General features: G+C 56.5%; 1 protein-coding gene across 2 annotated transcripts; it reads left to right on the top strand.

Moving 5' to 3' along the window:
* Nucleotides 1-2,734: 2,734 nt before the first annotated feature.
* On the top strand, nucleotides 2,735-20,065 carry LAD1 (ladinin 1). Of its 2 annotated transcripts, XM_082704154.1 has the most exons (10): nucleotides 2,737-3,071; nucleotides 12,162-12,299; nucleotides 14,009-14,843; nucleotides 15,339-15,443; nucleotides 16,238-16,281; nucleotides 17,654-17,726; nucleotides 17,833-17,970; nucleotides 18,306-18,392; nucleotides 18,662-18,736; nucleotides 19,029-20,065. In XM_082704154.1, the coding sequence occupies exons 1-10, from the start codon at nucleotides 3,034-3,036 to the stop codon at nucleotides 19,032-19,034; spliced, it is 1,539 nt and encodes a 512-aa protein (XP_082560280.1). In that variant the 5' UTR covers nucleotides 2,737-3,033; the 3' UTR covers nucleotides 19,035-20,065. The 2 variants fall into 2 exon arrangements, with proteins under 2 accessions (XP_082560281.1, XP_082560280.1); XM_082704155.1 differs by lacking the exon at nucleotides 18,662-18,736 and having other exon boundaries at nucleotides 2,735-3,071.
* Nucleotides 20,066-21,066: the final 1,001 nt, after the last annotated feature.

Genomic DNA, 21,066 nt, shown 5'->3' with positions numbered 1-21,066 from the left:
TCCCACTTCCAATCTGACCTCTAGTCATACTGCCTCCAGAGCTGTCTGTCTGGTCTATGACGTTTCCCATTCAAAGGTCATTAATCCTCCCTTTTTGTTCAAGATCCACATACGCTATGGTGAAAAGGTAATACCTGAGCCAAACACAGGGTCCTTTCTACTATCTGTCCCCCATCTTTCCCTTCAGCCTCAGAAGGCGCTCCACGCCTCAGGCACAGGAGTCTTCTCTCCCTCCACAAACACCTCCCACTGTTGCCCCTCTGTCTTGGTTGATGCTGTGTCCAGAAGCCGGGTGCTTGGCTGCCGTTTCTGATGGCTGAATTCCACTTACCCTCCAAAGCCCAACCCCGATGTTCCTTCCTCTTTAAGACTTCCCAATCCCTCCATTAGAGTTAATCCCTCCTGGTGACATAATTTCAATTTTTATCAGTCTGTCTGGAATGAGGCTTGGGTGTATGTCTCCATTGCTAGAGTGGGAAGGTCTGGAGGTCAGGAGCCAAGGCCTTACCATTTTTGTGTCCCTGAAGTCAAAGCCACTTGGCTGATTGTCGTGGGTAGAATTCTGGTTCCCAAAAAGATATGTTTAATTCCTAACCCCTGGTACCCAAGAATCTGACCTTACCAGGAACTAGGGTCTTTGCAGATGTAATCAGGTTAAAATGAAGTATGTCTATCTGACTGCATTCGGTGGGTCACATGTAATGACTGATGTTTTTCTCAGAAGAGGGGAATTTGGACGCAGACATGGAGACACAGGGAGAAGTCCTTGTGATGGCAGAGGTGGAGACTGGAATAACACAACTGTAAGCCAGGGAACTCGGAATTACCAGTAACCACCAGAAGCTAGGAAGAAGCAAGGAATGATTCGCTTCTCCCCTAGAGGCCGTGGAGGCAGTGTGTCTCTGCCCATAGCTTGAACTTGAACTTCCAGCCTCCAGAACTGGGAAAAAAAATACATTTTTGTTGTTTTTAAGTCACTCATTTGTAGCACTTTGCTACAAAGCCCCAGGAAACTGCTGCATTGACAGCACCAAGCACAGCACCTGGCACATGGAAAAAGCCTAGTAAATCTGTAATGCCTGCCCTCAAAGAACTCTGGGGGCTTTAATATGCACTTAATTTACTTTTCCTTACTTCTAGAATCATCCTCATACCAACCTTCCATGTCTTTGGGTTTTTATATCCATAGAGAGGCTGCCAGATTTTGGACTTAGAGCTGCTTGTACTGTCCCCTGGCTTCAGGAAGTGTCCCTAGAAGGACCAGGCATCACGTGACTAGTAGGAGTATTTTTCTTCCTAAGTTGAGGTGCCTCTACCGACAAACCTTGGAAAGAGCATTCCCTAGGTCCCCAGGGAGACAGGCTCCCTCTCCCTCTACCTACTACTCCCTTGTGTTGTGCTTTCTCTCTCTCTGTCAAATGAATAAATAAAATCTTAAAAAACCAAAATGAAACAAAAAACTTTCTGGGGCCCTTGTCAACTTTGACACTGCTCACCCCAGTGCCGCCAACACTCAATGATTGACTCATTTGATTCCCACAGTCTGGAAGGAAGCAAAGTATCATTATTTCCACTACATAGATGAGGAAACAAAAGTGATTTGTCCCAAGTCATATGGCACCTAAATGGCAGAATCCGAACTCAAAGCCACATCTTCAGGCTCCCAGTCCAGCCCTCATTCCTTAAATCTCACTTCTCATGGCCTAGGCCAAGAAGAAAGGCTCCCTGGAGGAGGGGGCCTTTTGGGGAAGGAGATCCCCCCTTGCTGGGTGTCTGTGTTTCCAGGCTTCTGCTCAGCAGGGGGCTTGCTCATTCCTGTGAGCTCTGGGAGCTGGAGGGCACCCTGGAGACCATCAGTCCTGCATCAGTGCCAAAGGGAGGCCAGGCTGGGGAGCAAGGCCAGAGTGCGAGCAGGTCTGTCTCCCCTCCTTCTCCTCCTCCCGGTGCCTGGGGCTGCATCTTATCCCTCTCAGAGCAGGAACTGCTGCTGCTGACCTTGCAGTTCTGGTCCATCCGGGGAGATAAGATTCTCTGCACTCAATGCACTGGCCGTCTCTCAGCCCATCTGAGACTGGTTCCTGGGTAGAAAGCCCCTGGTCCCCACCAGCCCAGCCGCACACGTGAAGGGAGCCAGGTGGTGCTGGTGTTGCCTGAGAGGCCTTCAGAATTCAGTCCGGGTTATGCGTGCTCATTCCTTCCAGGGGAAAAGCTGAGCTTCCCCTGCCCTGTTACACAGCCTGCCGCGCCTGCCCAAAAATCAGCGTCCTCAAAGCCTGGACAGTGCCTTCCACATCGCTGTGTTTTCAGAACTATGGGCACTCGAGTGTTTGCTGACCTTCATCTAAGGCTCTCATCTAGGGAGAGGCTGGCTTTGCACGGGGGCGCGTTTTGTAGTTTTGTCTGCGGCACAGAGAAAGCACTACCCGGCTCCTCTCCTGGGGCCTCTTCGGGGCGGCGGGCCGGGCTGGGGGCTGCAGGCCGGGAGGCGCTCGACGCCCCGGACCCCAGATGACGGTACCTGCTCCCACTCTCCCGCTCGGCTTCCGCTCTTGGGTTACTCGGGGCTAAGTCGCTTTACCCGCAGCGAGCTCGGCCCGACCCCGATCGTCGGGTCCCCGCCCGCCGCCCCCCTCCCGGCACTCCGGCCGGCCCCAGGCGAGAGGAGGCGGCCCAGCGCGGAGCTGGTCCAACTGGTTCTGAGCAGGAAGTCCCCCGCCCTCGCCGCCGGCGGCCGATCGACCCCGCACGGGCCCGGGAGTCCGTCGGTCCGTCCGGGGGCCTGCCCGACAGCTAGCCGGCGCTCGCGGGCTCTCAGTGGGGCCGCCCGGGGCGGAGATCAATGCGGCTGGGCGCGGGCCGCCCACAGCCCGGAGGCCGCTCGGGGCGGCGAGTGCGAGCGCGGCGGGCCGGGCGGGCTGAGATAAGCGGCCATGTGACCTTACCTGGGCCGGGCGGCGGGGGAGGGGCGCGCAGGTGAGGCGGCGGCCGCCCGGCCCTGCACGCGCACACGGCGGCCGCGGGCTCGGCGGCGGCATGGCTGGCGGCAGGAAGGACTGGTCCGCGCTGTCCAGGTGAGCACCGTGGCCCGCCCGGCAGCCGCGCCCGGCTCCTCTCTGCTGCCGCGGCGTCGGCCCCCTTCCGCTCCCGGAGCCGGGCTCCGAGCCTGGGTCCTGCTGCTCCTGCAGCTCCTCAAGTCGGGACGCCGAACCGGGGGTGCGTGCGGTGGGGGGGGCGGGCAGCCATTGGGGCCGAACTGGGGAACTCTTAGGTGACAGGGCTCGGGGCGGGTGGGTAGGGGGAGTGGGGTGGGTAGGGGGAGTGGGGTGGGGGGGGGTAGGGGGAGTGGGCGTTCTCGCTCCCCCTAGGTTTCCTTTCCTCCCCTCCGGAACTGAGGCCACACACAGGGTGCTTGGGGGAAGCTGGTCCCCGGCCGGGAGAGCCCCCCCCATGATCCCATGTGGGGTGGCAGGGACATTTGAGGGGACTGGGGAGGTGTTCAAGAGTTACCGCCAAGCCTCCCCCCGCTGCCACTTTCTCTGGTAAGGACTAGGACCTTCAGCCCCTCTTGGGGCCGAGGGGTGGGGACAGCACTCTTTGGAGGATCAGAAGAGTGGGATCAGTGAATAGAGACCACTGGGCAACAGATCCTTTTCTCACTCATGAGGCTCAGATTCTGAGTGTGGCGTTTTGGGGTGGTGTCTGTACTCGGTGACCTCAAGATAGTTGCTGTCCCCTTTTGTGCTTCAGTCCTTTTTTGTTTTTTGTTTTTTGTTGGCTGGTCTGTCAGAGGGTCAGGACACTGGGTATCTTATCCCTGTCCGCTGGACATCCTGTCAGGGTTGGATAAGACTGGGATGTTGGGGGGTTGTCCTGGAGGCAGCACCCCTCACTGTGGCCGGTGACCCCTGGTGACTCCTCTTGGAGATACCCTGCACCTCCCCTTGGAAGTGTTCACACCAGCGTCTTGGTCTCATCCCCCACGGTCCCTGCCATCCGCACCCATCTTGCCTTTTGAAGAAACTGAGGCCCGCGTAGTAGCTCTGAGCTGGATTCTCTCTGCAGGGGCAGACCAGCACCTTACCCAGGCCTTCCCCATGAATGTGGTTTTTAGGCATTCGCCAGTGTTCTAGTTTCTCCTTCCCCTCCCTCCAGAAGGGCTCTAGAGCTTCTCTAGAGTCTCAGGCCCATCCTTTCCAGGGCTGGGGGGGTCCACCTCCTCAGACCCTCAGGACCTCCCGTTGCTCTGAAGCACCGTTGCCTAGTAACCCCCCATGTGGGGGGGGGCAAGGGCTCTAGAGAGGGGATAAGGTAAGCCCTGAGAATGGAAGGAACTCAGTGCCCTGGGAGAAAGAACCTAGGCTGCCCCAGAGGTTGGACACACCCCAGGGAAGGTCTGTGCTGAGGGTGGGGTTTGGGGGTCCAGACCTTGGACTCTGCACGTGGGCCATTGTGCATGGGGGTTGATGTGGGAGTGTCTTTGCTCCTAGCTGTGGGCATATCTGTGCCTGCGGACGTGTGCTTGCATGGGTGCGTGCAGGTGTACGTGTGGGGGCGCATGTTTATGGCTCATGTGGTGTGGAGACGTCTGTGTGGGTAGATGCTTATGTTGCTGAATTTGGGCCGTAGAAGTCTGAGTACTTTTGGTGTGAATGTTTATTGAAGACCTCGGTATAGTGTATTGGGTGAAAAATGCAAACCACACACTCCTTCGGCAGGAGCTCACTGGCTGGTGGGATGTGTGTGGTTTTGTGTCTGAGAGCGTGCCTGGATACGTATAGGGTGTGTGTGTGTGTGGTGGGTGGGCGGCTAGAGCACGGGAGCTTTAAAAATGGGAGCAGGGTCTGGTCTTAGCTTGTCCACTGCTCAGATGGACATGGGGCTGCTGGGGTGGGGCCGCGTTCCCACGGGATGTCCAGGGTAAGTGCCAGGCACACCCTGGGGAACCAGTCCTGCCACTGGAGCCCCTGGCCTGCCCTCCCTGCCGGCCCCAGCCCTCGCAGAACCCCGTGGGCAGACACAGCTGCTGCCAACAGTCCTTCTGAGGAGGCACCTGGAGCAGGGGACCACTCCCGCTCTGCTCCCCTGTTGAACAACAAGCCTCAGCGGGCAGGAGGGAAAGGACTGTGAGTCACTGTCAACCGAGTCTCCCAGGCTGGGGAGGACTGTGATGAGGGTGTGACTGCTGTGGCTCCAGGCAGGGTCCAAGTGGGAGCGGAGGGCCAGCCTGCCATCCATCCTTGGCATAGTATAGTAGACATACGGAGGCTCCAGCCCTGGGACGGGGCGGTAGTGAGCTGGCTGGCAGGGTGCCTTGCTCAGTGGCCTTGTCCTTTCCTCGCTGGGCTGGCTGCTGGGCTGGCTGGGTGACGGGTGAGGCTGGGCTGGGCCTGTCTGCAGGGGGTGAGGGGTGGGTCTGAGAGTGCCTGGGACTGAGCCGCCCGTGGTTAATCATTTCCCGGCCTGGGCCTGGAGCAGCCCTCCCACCTCCCAGCTTGGCTCTTCGTCCTCCCCGGACACCTCTCCCTAGCCCATTGGGGCTGAAGGGGACTTCAGTGACTCTGCATGGTGACCCTTCTTGTGTAGAAGGGCAGCCCGAGACCTGTTTTCCAGAGGGGTTGAAGACTGGCCCAAGGTCATATAGCCTGTCAAGCTCCCGTCTGCTCTTTACTTCAAAGAGTTGCCAGTCCTGCTCCTTGAGGCCCAGGGTTCCACTGATGTTTCTGGGGCCACCTTCCCACCCTTTCCCTACTTTAACCAGAGCAGCAGAGCCTTGATCTGTTTTTCAGAGCTTGGTTTGAGGTCTCCCGCAGGGAGGTTCTTCCTTAGATCTAACAAGTCTCTCTGTTCAGCCGCTGATAGCAGCGGCGTGAGTGCAGTACTGGGGAGGATAGGGGCCCAACATGGAGGCGAAGAGAGGGATGTTGTCCCTGGATGAAGGCCAGGAGGTGGAGGAAGGGGTTGTCAGGAAGGAGGGAGTGGTGGGGTGGCTGCTTAGGGCTATGGCCTCAGCTGGTCCCACCCCAGGTGGTGGGACCCAGGTTCCATTCTGGGCCTGGTTCTGGTCAGTGTGTGGGCCACAGGCTTCCCCAAACCTCTGCTCTCCCAGGCTGCACCGTAAGTTTTGGCTTGCCCTGGTCTGGGGAATCCCACGTGGTCAGAGGCCCTCCCAGGCTCCTCTGTGCCTTCCTCTGAAGGTACACTGACCCGCTGTGGCAAAGGTGGGGCCTCACTCTGGCTTAGGGGCAGCCCTCCTTGGACCTCTTTTCTGGCATCTGGTATTGTGGTTAAGGGTATGGTCTTTTGAGAAGCTGACCTGGGATGGAATCTCAGTTTTTGCTTTTGATTAGTTGTGCTATCTTGGGAAAGTTGTTCACCCCAGTGACCTTCCATTTTCTCATTAGTGCAATGGGGGTAACACCACCTTACCTCACGGGGTCGTTATGAGGTTTAATGTCCATGTTATTTATAAAGTACTTAGAATGGGGCCTAGCATTATAGTAAGCACTTAGGTGTTAGTACTGTCACTTCTTGATTCCTTTCTTTATTGACGTATTATTATTTACCACAAATACTTGTGTGCTACTGAATGTTAAGCACCGTTCTAACGCCCTTACTTATCATATATTTATTTATTTTTAAGATTTTATTTATTTATCTGATAGACAGAGATCACAAGTAGGCAGAGAGGCAGGCAGAGAGAGAGAAGGAAGCAGGCTCCCTGCTGAGCAGAGAGCCCGATGTGGGGCTCGATCCCAGGACTCTGGGATCATGACCTGAGCTGAAGGCAGAGGCTTTAACCCACTGAGCCACCCAGGTGCCTCTATCATATATTTATTATTGGGGTTTCAACAGCTGCACCTGCTGAGGTCCCTCCTGGAGACTGACCCTTGCCCCCTGCTCCCAGTTCAGTTCATTTCCTCATCTTATAAGCAAGAGTTATCAGCAGTAATCTCCCCCCCCCCCCCCGGGTGTGGTGGTGGTCAAGGTGGTGGAGGTGAGTGATTCATGTTCTGCTAGGGGTTGAAGGCAGCCCCATGATTCTGGAAGAGCTGGGGAGTGAACGGTGGGGTCCTGGCATAAAGCTGGTGGGCCAGCAGGGACACCTTGGTCTCACCTCCAGTCTTAGGGCTAGGGCTGGCCTGGGGAGCAAGTGGGATGGGGGGTGAGTCATTTCTGAGGAGACCAGGCTCTGGCAGATCACTCTCCATATATGGCCACCCTGGAGATCAACAAATAAGCTGCTTCCCCCCAGGGCTGAGAGGAGTGTGTGTGGGAACGGGGTTGCTCAGGACCGAGGAATCCTGGAGGCTCCAGCCCAGCCCAGCGGGGTGTGGCCAGGAGAGAGGAGCTTCCGGCTTTATGGGGGCCCTTTCTCCAGTGGATGGATCTCTCAACTCCGGAGGGCAAGAGCTGGCCCCAAACTGGACATGGGGGGCGAGAGTAAGTCCAGAGAAGGAGAGCTGAAAACATGGCCTCAGATGGGAGCCAGTAGAAGCTGGTGTTTATTTCCAGGTGTGATGGAGAAGGGCTCTGGTCAGAGCCTCATTAGCCTTGACCACAGAAGTAATTAATTAATTCAAAGATTTTATTTATTTATTTATTAAAGAAAAGATTTTGTTTATTTATTTATTTGACAGACAGAGATCACAAGCAGGCAGAAAGGTAGACAGAGAGAGAGGGGGAAGCAGGGTCCCTATGGAGCAGAGAGCCTGATGTGGGGCTCCATCCCAGGACCCTGGGATCATGACCTGAGCCGAAGGCAGAGGCTTAACCCACTGAGCCACCCAGGTGCCCCCATTTGCCCAACTTAAAAAAGAAAACTTGATATGTGTCTATTGTATATAAATTACACCTCAATTAAAAAACCATTCCTGGAGTCCACATTGCACTGTGGCTATGTCCCGTTTCATTTGCTTTTCTTCCTCCAAAGACCTGTTGGTCCTCACTGGTTCCTCCTTCCACTGTTCTTCCTTTGCTAGTCCATCCTGGCTCTGGCCCCAGCCCTCAAGCTCCTGGGGACCAGCACCTCTGTGCTCATTACTCTGTGGTGGTTTCTCCCCCACCCCCCTCGCCCAAGTGGCCTTGGACAGGACCTCATTCCTCCCTCCAGGTTCACACTCTGCCCTGGCTTTCCTCCGGTCTCCCTGGCTCAGGGTCTTGGTCTCCTTTGCACCTATGCCCTCTCTCACCCTGAACAGCCAGAAAGGGACACCCCCCCGCCCCTTGACAGCTGACATCTCTTCAAACTGCCTCCCTCCCCACCATCTTTCCCATTTCACGAACAACACCAGGAATTGCTCAGGCCAAAAATCTAGGAGTTTTCCTTCTTTCTTCTCTTAGTCTCTGCCTTCATCCACATCCAGCCCATCTGCAAGTCCTCTTGGCCGTATCTTCAAGATGTGTCCCCAGTCCATCCCTCTTTCCTTCTCTGTGTCACCCCCACAGTTCAGGCCAGCAAAGCTCTCACCTGGGCCATGGCAGGAGCCTCCTAACAGGGACCCCTGTATCCCTCTCCCCCTGCCACCCTCAATTCTTCCATCAGTGGCCGGAGAGATTAAATAATAATAGTAACAAATTCTATCATGTCACTCCTCCATGTAAAGCTATCCGGTGGCTCTCTGGCTCACTTGAATAAAACCCAGATCCTTTCCCTGGTCCATGAGGCCCTTTCCTCTGGCCTCTCCTTGCTGTCTAAGCTCTCTGTGGGCCTCTCTGGGGTTCTGGCTCCTCCTTGCCCTGAACACCCAGCTGTCACACCCAGTGCTTTACCCGTGCTGTGCCCTCCTCCCGGGACACCCTGCCACCAGATCCAGCTCCTCAGAGCTCTCAGAGAGGTCTCCCCTCCCCGTCACCTTCTCTCACATTACCCCTTACCTGGTTCTCTTGTCCTCGTGTCACTTCCTGACATTGTTTGGTTCAGGCGCTCATTTCCTGGCTCACTGACCACACCCCCTGACCCCTGCACTCGGTGCTCCTGGGGATGGAGCTTGGGGGGAAGAGCCTGCCGGCCTCCTCTGCTGCACCCCCATCCCTGGGACTATGTCTGGCACGTAGTCGGTGCTCAAAAAAATATTTGTTTGGTGAAGGTTGGATCAACGTGATGTTGGGCTTAGAAGAACAGATTGGAGCCATTGTGTGGTGTATCTTCTACATTTACAGAAGGAAACCTTCAAAGAGGAAAGCCAGGGATGTCCACAAGGGCGGTGGAGTAGGCTGCCTTCTGAGAGGCTGTCTGGAGAACCTTTCCTGGGAGGCTCCAGAGATGCATTGCATAGGCACTTCTGTTTGTGGAATCCATGGGTTTGCATGATGATTTTTTTTTCAGAAACATGTCTGTTTCTTAACTTGAGGCTTGGTTGCAGGCCATACCCCGCAGGACGGGGAGAGGCGCAGGAGGACTGGGGCTGGGCCACAGGACAGGCTGGGAGAGCAGGTTTGACACCTGACGGTGGCAGAGGGAAGGCCTTAAACAGCAACTGGGAGGGACGAGGCCTTTTCCAGACACTGCCTTTCTGTAGGGCTCCAGGTAGGGAGAGTCCCAGGAAAGCTCCGGAGAGGACTTGCTCTGCTGACTCTCCCATTGTGCTATTCCCAGCCCAGACCTTGTCCTGGGGTGCTGCGTGAAGCACGTCCTCCTGCCCAACAAACCCCTCACCTCTGTCCTCAGGCTTGGCCGGGCCCTCCCTCCTGCCGGGCTTGCCAGTTCCTCCCCAGCCCCCTGTCACCTCCATTAAAATCCTGTTCACGCTCCAGGATCCAGCCCAGGGTCAGTCTCGTCTGTGAGACTTTCTGGATAATTTTGGTTTACAGTAATCATTCCCTCTCCTGCAGAGCAATGTCTGTGCTTTGGTTGAGGGACTTATTGGGGGACATGCTTTTGTTTCTCGGTAGATAGAGGTGTCTTTAGGGCAGGGACTCTGCCTTGTTCTGTGAACCGCCCCCCCTCACCCCCGCCGCCCCCGTTCCTGACTTGCTGGTCCATTGCCGTTGCTCAGCAATGATGTATTTGGTCTTTGGTTGGGATGGAAGGTTGGGTGGATGAAGGTGGGGTGGGCTGGCAGTGAGGGGGGTGGGAGGATGGCAGGGCAGGGCTTAAGGTGATTGGTGGGGAGTGCCTGCGCGGCTCAGTCGGTTGAACGTCTTGACTCTGGTTTCAGCTCAGGTCATGATCTCAGGGTCCTGGGCTTGAGCCCTGAGTTGGGCTCCCTGCTCAATATAGAGTCTGCTTGGCCCTCTCCCTCCCCTTTTGTCTTTCCCCCTCTTTGCTTGTTTGCAGTCTCTCTCAAATAAATAAATCTTTAAAAAAAATTAAAGATAAAAGATGATTAGACAGGGAAATGAGGGGCGACTGAGTTGACGGGTGTTTGGATAGACAGGTGGCAGGGTGGATAGGTAGCAAGTGAGGAAGGAGATGGGTAAGGGGGTGACTGGTTGTGAGAGTGCCTGACTGGTCCTGTGAATGCAGAGTGATAGTGGGGAGGGGGGACAGGAACCCAAAGTAGAGTGTACAGAGTCCCCCTGCTCCCTGACAAGTGAAAGCTGGTTCTAGGACGTGAGAGAGACTCAAAGAGCTCCCGAGAAGGGAGGCCGATACTGGAATCTTTTCTAGGTGTAACTGGTCTTGTTTGTGGGGCTTCCCAACTCTGAACAGCTGAGAAACCATGGGTTGCGGGGAAACTCGGGTTTTTCTGTGCTTGTCCATTGATGGCTGTTATCTAAGAATCCAAAAAGAGAAAGGAACTTGTCAAGCGTATCCATCTCCTTCAGACAGAACCATGCCCATCCTCTCATGTTCGTAGCCACCCCCAGAGAGGGAGGCCCCGCATTCCCACTCTGGATTCTAGAGTCAGGTCTAACCCAGTGGTTGTCCTTGGAAGTGGTTTTGGTGCCTGCCACCCCACCTCCCCGCTCCGAGGGACATGGCAAAATGAGGAGACATTTTTGGTTGTCACAGCTTGGGGGGCTCGTACTGAGACATCGAGGGTAGGGGTCGGGGTGCTGTTCAACCCCTATAATCCAGCACAGCCCCCGCACATGGAGTTACCTGGCTGAGATGTTAGTGATACGTGGGATGAGAAGACCTGGTCCAATCCAAATCCTTTCGGTACCTTTAGCTGAAATTTAGTACACATGTAATGTGAACCACAGATGCGAACCACATTTAAAATAGTCCTTTTTTAGGGATGCCTGGGTGGCTCAGTTGGTTGGACGACTGCCTTCAGCTCAGGTCATGATCTTGGAGTCCCGGGATCGAGTCCACATCGGACTCCCAGCTCCATGGGGAGTCTGCTTCTCTCTCTGACCTTCTCCTCGTTCATGCTCTCTCTCACGGTCTCTCTCTCAAGTAAATAAATAAAATCTTTAAAAAAAAATAAAATAAATAGTCCTTTTTTTAAAAAAAAGATTTTATTTATTTATTTATTTGACAGAGATCACAAGTAGGCAGAGAGGCAGGCAGAGAGAGAGGGGGAAGCAGGCTCCCCACTAAGCGGGGAGCCCGATGTGGGACTCAATCCCAGGACCCTGGGATCATGACCTGAGCCAAAGGCAGAGGCCCAACCCACTGAGCCACCCAGGTGCCCCTAAAGTAGTCCATTAAAAAAAAAAGATTTTATTTATTTGCAAGAAGGAAAGAAGGAAAGCACAAATGGGGGGAGCGTCAGAGGCAGAAGGAGAAGCAGGGTCCCCACTACGCAGGGAGCCTGATGTGGGGCACCCATCCCAGGATCGTGGGATCATGACCTGAACCGAAGGCAGACACTTAACTGACCAAGCCACCCAGGCGCATCTAAAGTTGTCAGTTTTTCTATAGACAACATACTAAGAAAGTAAAAAGAAACAGGTGATCTGTTTTAATAACATATCTCGTTTCCCCAGTATATCACAAACATGATCATTTTAACGTGTGATCAATATGCAGGATTATAAATGAGATATTTTAGAGTCTGTTCTTTGTATCAGGTCTTGGGGATGCTCGTGTCTCTTATAGCATGTGCCGGTTCCAGTGTCCCATAGCCCCCACACACAGCCCAGGCCAAGTGGGTGTTTGCGGTCTTGCCCCAGGCTGCAGGGGTCTGGCTTGGGACTGGCGATCTGTGGGTCCAGAGGTCCAGGGGTCTGGCCTGGGCTGCACTGATTGTCCCCCACTCCCTGCCCCGCAGCCTGGCCAGGCAGTGGACCCTCGAGGATGAGGAGGAGCAGGAGCGGGAGCGCCGGCGGCGACACCGGAACCTGAGCTCCACCACGGACGAAGAGGCTCCCAAGCCCGCCCAGAATGGAGACACGCCTGCTGCCCGGAGGTGCTCGGGTCGGGGAGGGCAGTGGTGGGAGGCGCCAGTTCCCTGTCCCAGGGGACCAGAATGGATGTAGCTGCCCCCGACAGACCACATATGGCAGGTTTGGCCTGCCTGGTGAACGTGACCTAGGGTCTGAAGATAAGCTCCCGGGTCCTCTCCCTCCCCAGACTGTGCTCCGTGCACCAGGCTCCAGCCTCCTTGGAAGCAGAACCCTGTCTGTGGGTTCATACCGTCCCTGATGCTTTGCTGGACAGAATCAATTCTTCCAGTGTCTCTGAGCCAGAGGCCTCATTATCCGATTTTACAGCTGCAGAAACGCCACAAAGCCATGTTAGATACACAGGCCACTTGCTGAGATGGCTTACCCAGGGAGTGGCGGGGTCAACTTTTCCTCTGGCTCTCTCAGGCTCTATGGCTTATTCCTTTCCACCACCCACACTGCCTCCCTGTCCCCCTGACCCTCTATGATTGGCTCTGAGGGGAGGGACATGGGGGCGACTCTCACCGTCTGGATTGTAGGACTGTGGGGGACAGCAAGTTCCCCGTGTGCCGGGGCGGTGGTGGGCACTCACAGGGAAGGAATCTCATTCCGCCCACCAAGCCTGGCTTGCACATTGGGAAGCTGAGGCCCAGTGAATTGACTTTGCCCTAAACCACACGGAGGGCAGGAAGGTGAGGGAGGAAAAGGAGCTCCATTGGCTGAAGGCCAAGGGCTGGATACCTTTTGGACGGTCTCCTCGTGTTGCTTTTGTTTCCTTGGGTCCTCAAGGAAAGGGACAACCGGGTCACTCCCCGGGCTGCGCCAGAGCCATGGCCACCACGTGACTACCAGGAGTGCAGGATGGCCTGCCGGAAGCTCCGGGTTCTACTCCCCAGTTCCACCGCTCATTATCTGGGTGACCTTTAACCAGTCTCTGGTCTTGATCTGAGCCCTAAGGGGCGAAGACCGTTTGTATTCCCTTTGAGCTCCAAGACCCAGTATGGGGCCTCACACCTATAAAGAAGTTGTTCCGTGTTTGTTGATTGAGTCTGAATACAGAATAGTTGGACCTTATAGAGGTTTATCAACTTTTTTTTTTTTTTTAAGATTTTATTTATTTATTTAACAGACAGAGATCACAAGTAGGCAGAGAAGCAGGCAGAGAGAGAGAGGAGGAAGCAGGCTCCCTGCTAAGCAGAGAGCCCGATGCGGGGCTCGATCCCAGGACCCTGGGATCATGACCTGAGCCAAAGGCAGAGGCTTTATTTATTTATTTATTTTTTAAAAAGATTTTATTTATTTATTATTTGACAGAGAGAGATAACAAGTAGGCAGAGAGGCAGGCAGAGAGAGAGAGAGAGAGAGAGAGAGAGGCGGAAGCAGGCTCCCCACTGAGCAGAGAACCCGATGTTGATCCCAGGACCCTGAGATCATGACCTGAGCTGAAGGCAGAGGCTTTAACCCACTGAGCCACCCAGGAGCCCCCATCAATTGTTTTTGAAAGCATGGTGTGCTTTGTTCAGATGACTTCCTGGAAACCCCATATGTAAGGCAGGTGAAAGTCATCCTTACTTAAGGAATAGTTGGGGGGTAGGGGAGGCCAGGGCTCTCTTTCCTCGCCCCCTCTCTGGCAGGCCTGGAAGCTTCTCCATTGGGTCAGGTCCCCCCAGGTCTCTCCCACCTCTGATATCTGATTCTTACCTCCCACCGCATCTCCCATCTTCTGGCCTAGACTGCCGAGCGTGGAGGAAGCAGAGGCGCCCAAGCCACGAACCTCGGCCTCCAAAGATGAGGATGAGGACATCCAGGCCCTCCTCAGGACCCGGCAGGAGCGGAGGCAGAGGCGGCAGGCGGTGGAGGCTGCGCGGGCCCCCAGTCCGCCGGAGACAGAGGAGGGAAGGGACGGCTCTGGCCCAGGGCAGGCCAAGCAGCAGCCTCTCATGCCCAAGAAGGAGGTGGAGCCGCCGCTTCCGCGGAGACTGAGCCGGGAGCGGCGCGGCCCCTGGGCCAGGGAGGAAGAGAGCTCGGCGGCCCAGGAGTCCGAAAGTGGGAAGAAGGAGGTCTCAGAGAAGCCTGCGGTCTCAGAGAAGCCCCCCGCTCCAGGGAAGACATTAGTACTTGGAAAGAGACTGGTCTCGGAGGAAACCTCCATCTCAGGGAAGGCCTTGGGCCCTGAGAAAACATCTGTGTCAGAGAAAAGAGCTGTCTTAGAGAAGAAGTCAATTCTAGAAAAAACAAGTGTGTCGGAGAAGCCGCCAGCCCCCAGGAAGACATCAGACTCAGAAAGGAGAACTGTTTCTGAGAAAGCATCGCTCTTCGAGAAGTCTCTGGTGTCAGAGAAGACCCTGGCTACCGAGACAAAGCTGGCCCCAGAGAGGGCGGCCGCCCCACAGCAGCCTCAGGCAGGGGAGCAGCCGGCCTCTGGGGGAAGCCAGCCCACCTCCACCACGGGGCAGAGTGGAAAGGCCCTCCCCGAGAAGACCCCCCCGTCCTCCGCCAAGCTGAGGGAGCAGGGGGCGCCGGCCCCTCCGGCTGCGACTTCCCGCCTCCCGCCCATCACGTTGCAGGTTGGCAGTGCCCCTGCCCCTCCCAGCCCTGCACATGCCCCTCTCGTCCTGCCCCAGGTGGTCTCTGGCTCCCTTGCTGTTTCCTGTCCTCTCACCATGAGGCTGGCTTGGGCCGTTTCCTTTCTCCCTGCCTGCTTCTGGTCCCTGTCAGAGTAGACACTAGCACAGGGCAGGTGGCTGGAAGCTGAAAAGGGCATTAGCTGTGGGGCAGGGACCACCTGCCCCCCTGCACCCCGTCCTCATCAAGGGCCTGGATTTCAGGACCCCCGCAGCCTTTCGGGAAGCCTCAGGTCCTTCCAGAAATTCTGCTGGAAATCTGTCTGGTGGCCTGGTTCCACAGAACTGTATTCACCAGCCCCACAGCTGAGGCAGAGGGGCGGGAGGCAGCTTCCTTCTGCAGCTCCTGAGCCGGGCCGTGCCACACAGGGTTCCCATGGCGGCTTGGGCTTTGGGCTACCCAGACCTCCTGTGTGACACTCCCCCCACTCCATCCAGGTGAAAATCCCCAGCAATGAGGAAGAGCTGGACACACTCTCACCCACCCAGGCCACCTACAGCAGCTCCCTCAAACGCTCCAGCCCCAGGACCATCTCCTTTCGGGTGAGAGCCCAGGGCGCCTTTGTTTCCAGTCCACTGGAGGGCAAGCCAGGGAAATAGGCATTTATTATCCAGGCCTTAGGTTAGATACCGAGTGGATCCTTTGGATAGAGGGGTTTTGGATTCTCATGGGTGGCCAAGAGCCGATGACTTGGATTAACTGAAGGAGAGCAGGTTCATGACCCAGGGGGCAGGTGTGGATGAGACTGAGCAGCCCCACCTAGTGGGCAAGGCCAGAGCTGCAGTAAGAGGGCACCAGGTGGGTTCAGCGGCAGGGGCCCCCAAGCCCACCTTCATCAGCTCCTGATCTCACCCAGGAGGCTGGCATAGGGTAGGGGCTGAGAACAGTCTGGTTCTCCTGAACCAGAGAGTTCCCTGCTCTGCCTCTGCTCTCGTACTACAAGTTGTACAAACTGGAGACTCTGATCTCACCTGATATTTACTCTCGGTTCCTTGGTTCACTGGTTGCCCCAATGTGTGCCAGGCCCTGGGGAAGAAGCTGGAGGCCTGGTGTTGATCAGGGCTGGTCCCCGCCTGGCAGGGCTCATGGGCAGTGGGGAGGTAGGTGGGAAAACAGATGGTTGAGGTGGTGGTGGGGTGGGGCACAGGAGGGGCTTCTGACTCAGTCTGGTGGGTGGGGGCAGGTGTCTCCCAGACAAGAGGAAGGCCTTTAATGGAGGTTTAGTTGGGGGTTGGAGGAGGAGGAGGAAGTATTTGGAGAGCTGAGCCCTTCCCTTCTGGAGGGCCGTGGCCTCCTTGGGATTCTCACTCATCAAAGCCTTTCCTTTTTTTTTCAGATGAGCCCCAGGAAAGAAAACTCAGAAACAACCTTAACCCGCAGGTCAGGGGCCTGGTGACTCTGGCTTTGTCTGATCTGGTCACATTCAGCCTGTGTGTGCTGAGCACCTGCTGCCTGTCTTCCCAGGCAGGGGCCACGGGGTATCTGAGGGGAAGGTGCCGTCCTTGGCCAGGGCTTCAGATCCTGCAAGGAGCTTAGACTGACACAAGTGACGGAGGCCCAAGGAGATGGAACGGGGACAGAAGGGATCAGGGAGAGCTTCTTGGAGGAGGCAGGCTTGGGTGGGGCTCCGAAGGTAGAGGAAGTTGGGGTGGCGAGGGGGAGGAGAGCCTCGGAGGAGGGGGACTATGAAGAGTGCAGGGAAGGGGAAGCCCCTGCTTTAGCGGGCCTGATGTTGGGGGAGGGGGTAACTGGGAATCCACGTGTTCCCTGAACATCCCTGTGCCCCATAATTTTGATGCAAATCATTTAAGGACTGTGTTTGGAAGAAAAGAAACAGAAACAGGGTCTGAGAAGCAGTTGTCCTCATGTATTAGGAATTACACGCACTTGTGCTGTGTCCTTCTGCCCGTACACATTGGCGGAGGCTGGCTGTCCCGGGCGAGGCCTGGGGTGATGGTGGCAGCAAGGGGGTCCACAGACAAATGAGACGTGGCAGCTCACATTGGACCAGTAAACATGCAGGAGCCCCAAGCAGGGTGGTGTAGGGACAGGAACGTGTTCCCGGAGTGGCTGCAGCAGCCCAGCCTGCGGGAGGCAGAGGACATGTCCCAGAGCAGTCGACTTCCGAGTGGGACTCGAAACAGAGGGCCTGGCACACGTAAAGGCCCAGAGGGGAAAAGCCCGAGGTACCCGGTCACTTGGCACAGATGCCCGTGGAGAAAGGGGTTAGAGCGGGGCGGGGGTGGGGGAAAGCTGGTGTCAGAAGGGGAGGCAGGGACCAGACCATGAGAGCCTTGTATGCTGTGCCAGGGAGTTTGGTCCCTGCCCTGTGGCCCAGGAGGTTGGAGCTGGAAGGACAGGGTGGGCTGTGTTTGAAGTGGGTGGGATGGTCTGGTGGCAGGAGGGGGAGAGCTTGGGGTGGCAGGCGGAGGGAGTGGGGGACGGTGGCCGCAGTGGGAGGGAAGGTGGGGACGGAGATCCAGGAGACGTGTGTGAGGTGGCCATGACCGGACGGGTGAGGAATGGCTTCTGGTCCTGGGGGCGTCCTGCTGAGTGGGCTATTTCTAGGGAGGTGAGGAAAGTCCCTGGACTTTTCTAGTAGATTTCCCACCGGCCAAGTCACTGGAGTCTCATTCAGTGAGGGAGGCCGTCTTCCCTTTGCCCAGAGGGTGGGTGGGCAGTGCTCAGGCTCCCGGCAGGCTGAGGGCAGAGGTGTCACTGGTCTGATCTGTCCTGCCCTCCCGTCCCGCAGCGCCAGCATGAGGCTCCCCGCTGGCACAGTCAAGTTAGGGGAGAAGCTGGAGCGATACCACACAGCGATCCAGGTGGGCAGGGCTCTTGCGGAGGGACCTCGGGACCTGACCGGCCTGCTGGGTGGGGATCTGGGCGCCTCACCTTCAAGGGTCAGCCGTCTGTATTCTCTGTTTCCAGAGATCGGAATCCGTCAGGTGTCCCGGCTCGTCCCGCACTGAGTTCTTTGTGGCTCCCATGGGCGTAGCCAGCAAGCGCCACCTCTTTGAGAAGGAGCTGGTAGGCCAGAGCCGAGCAGAACCAGCCTCCAGCCGGAAGGTGAGGGGCTCGAGCCCAGCCAGGGGTCTTTAGGCTGATTAGGCTTGAGGCCTCTGGATGCAGAACCAGACCCTGGCCATACTAGAAAGCTCCGTGTTTCCATGTGTGTTTTGGCAGAACCCGCTGTTGACTCGAGTTGTCATTCAGGAGCCCGTCTCCTTAGCGGCGCACAGCGGTCCCTGCGGTGGCGGCGGGTGGGGGCCTTCCCGGATATATGTGGCCCTGCTGAGTGGATATGAAAGTGAGGCAGAACGGTGTCCTTGTGCCGGGGTGTTGGAAAATGCCCTGGTGTTGCTGGCGGTCGCAGGCCCTGAGATGCAGGCCTTTCTTTTCAGGAAAACTTGAGGCTCTCAGGGGTTGTGACATCCAAGCTCAACCTGTGGATCAGCAGGACCCAGGAGTCTGGAGATCAGGACCTGCAGGTACATTGTCCCTCCCTGAGATCTTGGGCTGTGGGCCTTTTGTGTTAGAATTACCTGGGTCAGAGAAGGGGCAGCCCTGAGGGAAATGGAGACGTTCCAGGAAGGGAGACCATGTGGAGTGGGGGGGCTAAGCCTGTCACCAGGAGGCAGGAGAGAGGAGGGGTGGGTCTGGGGTCTTCCCACACAGGAAGGGGAGGGGCCTGGGGATCCTAACCCCCTCTGTAGTCAGCCTTATTCCACCCCCCTCCCCTTATGATGTCCCCAACCAGGATCCACGGAAAGAGTCAGTGGCCACCAAGAGGACCCAGTGGGGAAAGAAAGGAGACTCCTCCCTGGATGTCGAGGTGAGGGGCAGAGAGGGCCTGGCCCTGGGGAGATCCTGCCCCCCACTGCCACCCCTCCAACTGCATAGTCCTGGTACCCAGAATGTCCCAGGTCTGCTGTCAGGCTGGTTTGACCCAACCTCAAGATTACTGGTTGAACCCCTGAGCTGGCTTCTCTTTCCCGCAGCTCTGCAAAGCCCCAGCCCCCTTCAAGAAGCAGGTTTGGGACTTCTGACCAGTGTGGGTGTGAGACCCCCTTTCCCCCCAGCCCTAGGAGCCTCCTCGCCTTTTCTGACAGACCTTTGCCCCACAGGTATGATGAGCCGGGCCAGGACACACCCGCAAGTCTGCATCTCGGGGGCCTTCCCTCAGGCCAGGCCCTGCTGCCAGCAGCACCCCTGTCTCTCATCGCCCCTGCTCCCGCTCTGCCTCTGGACCTGGGGCCAGGAGTGTTGGGGAGACTCAAGCCAACTCCTTCCCAGTCTAGCTTCTGGGGGTGGGTGTGCCCCGCCCCCTTCTCATCCCATGGCAGGCACAGTGGGTCCTGGGACCCAGTGTCAGCACCCTGTGGCCTCCATGTCCTGTCCGGAGGTGGCTTCCAGGCCCTGCTCCCTTGCAGGGGCAGTGCGGTGCTGTCTCCCGGGAACTCTCTGCAATCTGCTTCTAGCAGGTGCCTCCATATGCCTATGATGTCTCTCCCTCACTGAGGCCTGGAGCTGAGCACCTCAGTCCCTGGGGCCTGCCTCCAGCTTGCTGAGACTGTCCGGGAGCTGCCCTGTGTCTTCCGTGTGCCCCGTCTCCCGCTTTGTCTGCCTCTCACTTCCTTGGCCTGCTCCTCCGGCCAGGAACTCGGTGCCATTTTGTGCACCCCTTCGCCCCCTCTCTGGAAAAGCTGTTCTCAGGAAAGAGCTGATAAACTCCTTTACTCTCAGGTGACCAATAAGACCTTAAAAATGGATTCCTGGCTGGAGGATTTACTTTCCAGTGGGTTTGTCTACAGGATGTGAGGGGGACTGTTGTGACTGGATTGTGTGTGTGTGTGGGGGGGTCACTTGTCATTCTCCCTGCAGCCCCCTCTTGTCCTCACACTGAGGTGGGCTGACACCCTATCCAGCATCGTGACTTGGTGGGGAGCTGGGGGGGCCGAACTGCCACGGACAGTGCCACGCTTGCCCCCACGCTTCCCCAAGGAGGGTCTCCCGACAGCCCCTCCTCCCCTCCCCCGATGTCGTGGCCCCTGTGAGCTTGGGAAATGCCGAGCTTTCTGAGAATCTAGGACAGACCAAGCTCAGTCAGTGTGGCGCCCTGTCAACCCCCTTAATGCTGTAATTAAAAAAAAGTATGTATGTATGTGTGTGTACACATATGTATATATACACATATGTATATATATATTACAGATATTTATGTAGTCTCTACTATACAGATATCTACACATATGTACTCCATACTACACACACACACATCTCTATATCTATATCTACATTTTTTCCCCATTTGAACTGGATTAGAATTCTACCTAATTGCTCGGGTTTTACGCAGAACCAGCCGGGGAGCAGGGAAGAAGTGCAGAACCTTACCCTCTTCCTCTTTGTCCCCCGTCCCCAGGCCATACCTGGAAAACCCCAGGGTTTCTCAGAACACCACCCTTCAGGGCGTCACCAGGCCTTAGTTCCCCAAGCTTGTGGGCGCTGACATAGCCAGCTAGGGATTACCAGCCTTGTCCCAGCCTATGTGTGAGTGAGGGCTCCAGTCTTGGGTCCTTTGGTCCAGGAGACAGAAGACCCTCAGGGCCCCATACCTACAGACTTCCCAGGCTGGCCCATCTACAGCTGGTGGGTCTCTTGTGGCTGGTCCTGTGCCTGCACTGAGCTAGGGAGAGTGAGACTTGGAGGCCCCGCCCTGTACCCCACTAATTCCCCCAAAGGCTGGAGCTCTTCAAGAGCTCTACCTCCAGAATTTGAGGACAAAACCAGGGACAGGGGGAGGGGTGTGATGAGAATTACCCAGAAACTCAAAGGACCTGCTGGGAGCTCAGGGTTCAAACTAGGACCTGGGACTTTGGGATGTGCATGTTCTAAACTTTGGCAAGTTACCTGGCAGGTGAATTTGTTCTGCTGGTAGAACCGTCCTCACATAGACCTTTCTTGGGAGAGGCTCCCAGAAACTCTCCTCTAGAATGGAGCCCTGGTTGGGGACTGAGGGGGGCTGCCTTGGGCCTCGTGTCTGAGAGGTCCTGGCGGCTGCTTCCTTGGGGTGTTGAAACACTTCATGCCCACACAGCGTCCCCGGGTGACCTTCAAGGACAGGCTGCAGGGCGGAGTGTGGGGAGACATAACCCCACAACTCCC

This window comes from Mustela nivalis, assembly GCF_964662115.1.
Source record: "Mustela nivalis genome assembly, chromosome: 16".
In the NCBI taxonomy this organism is placed as follows: domain Eukaryota; kingdom Metazoa; phylum Chordata; class Mammalia; order Carnivora; family Mustelidae; genus Mustela; species Mustela nivalis.
Note: the sequence above shows the minus strand (reverse complement) of the source record. Positions and strands in the feature narration are given on the sequence as shown.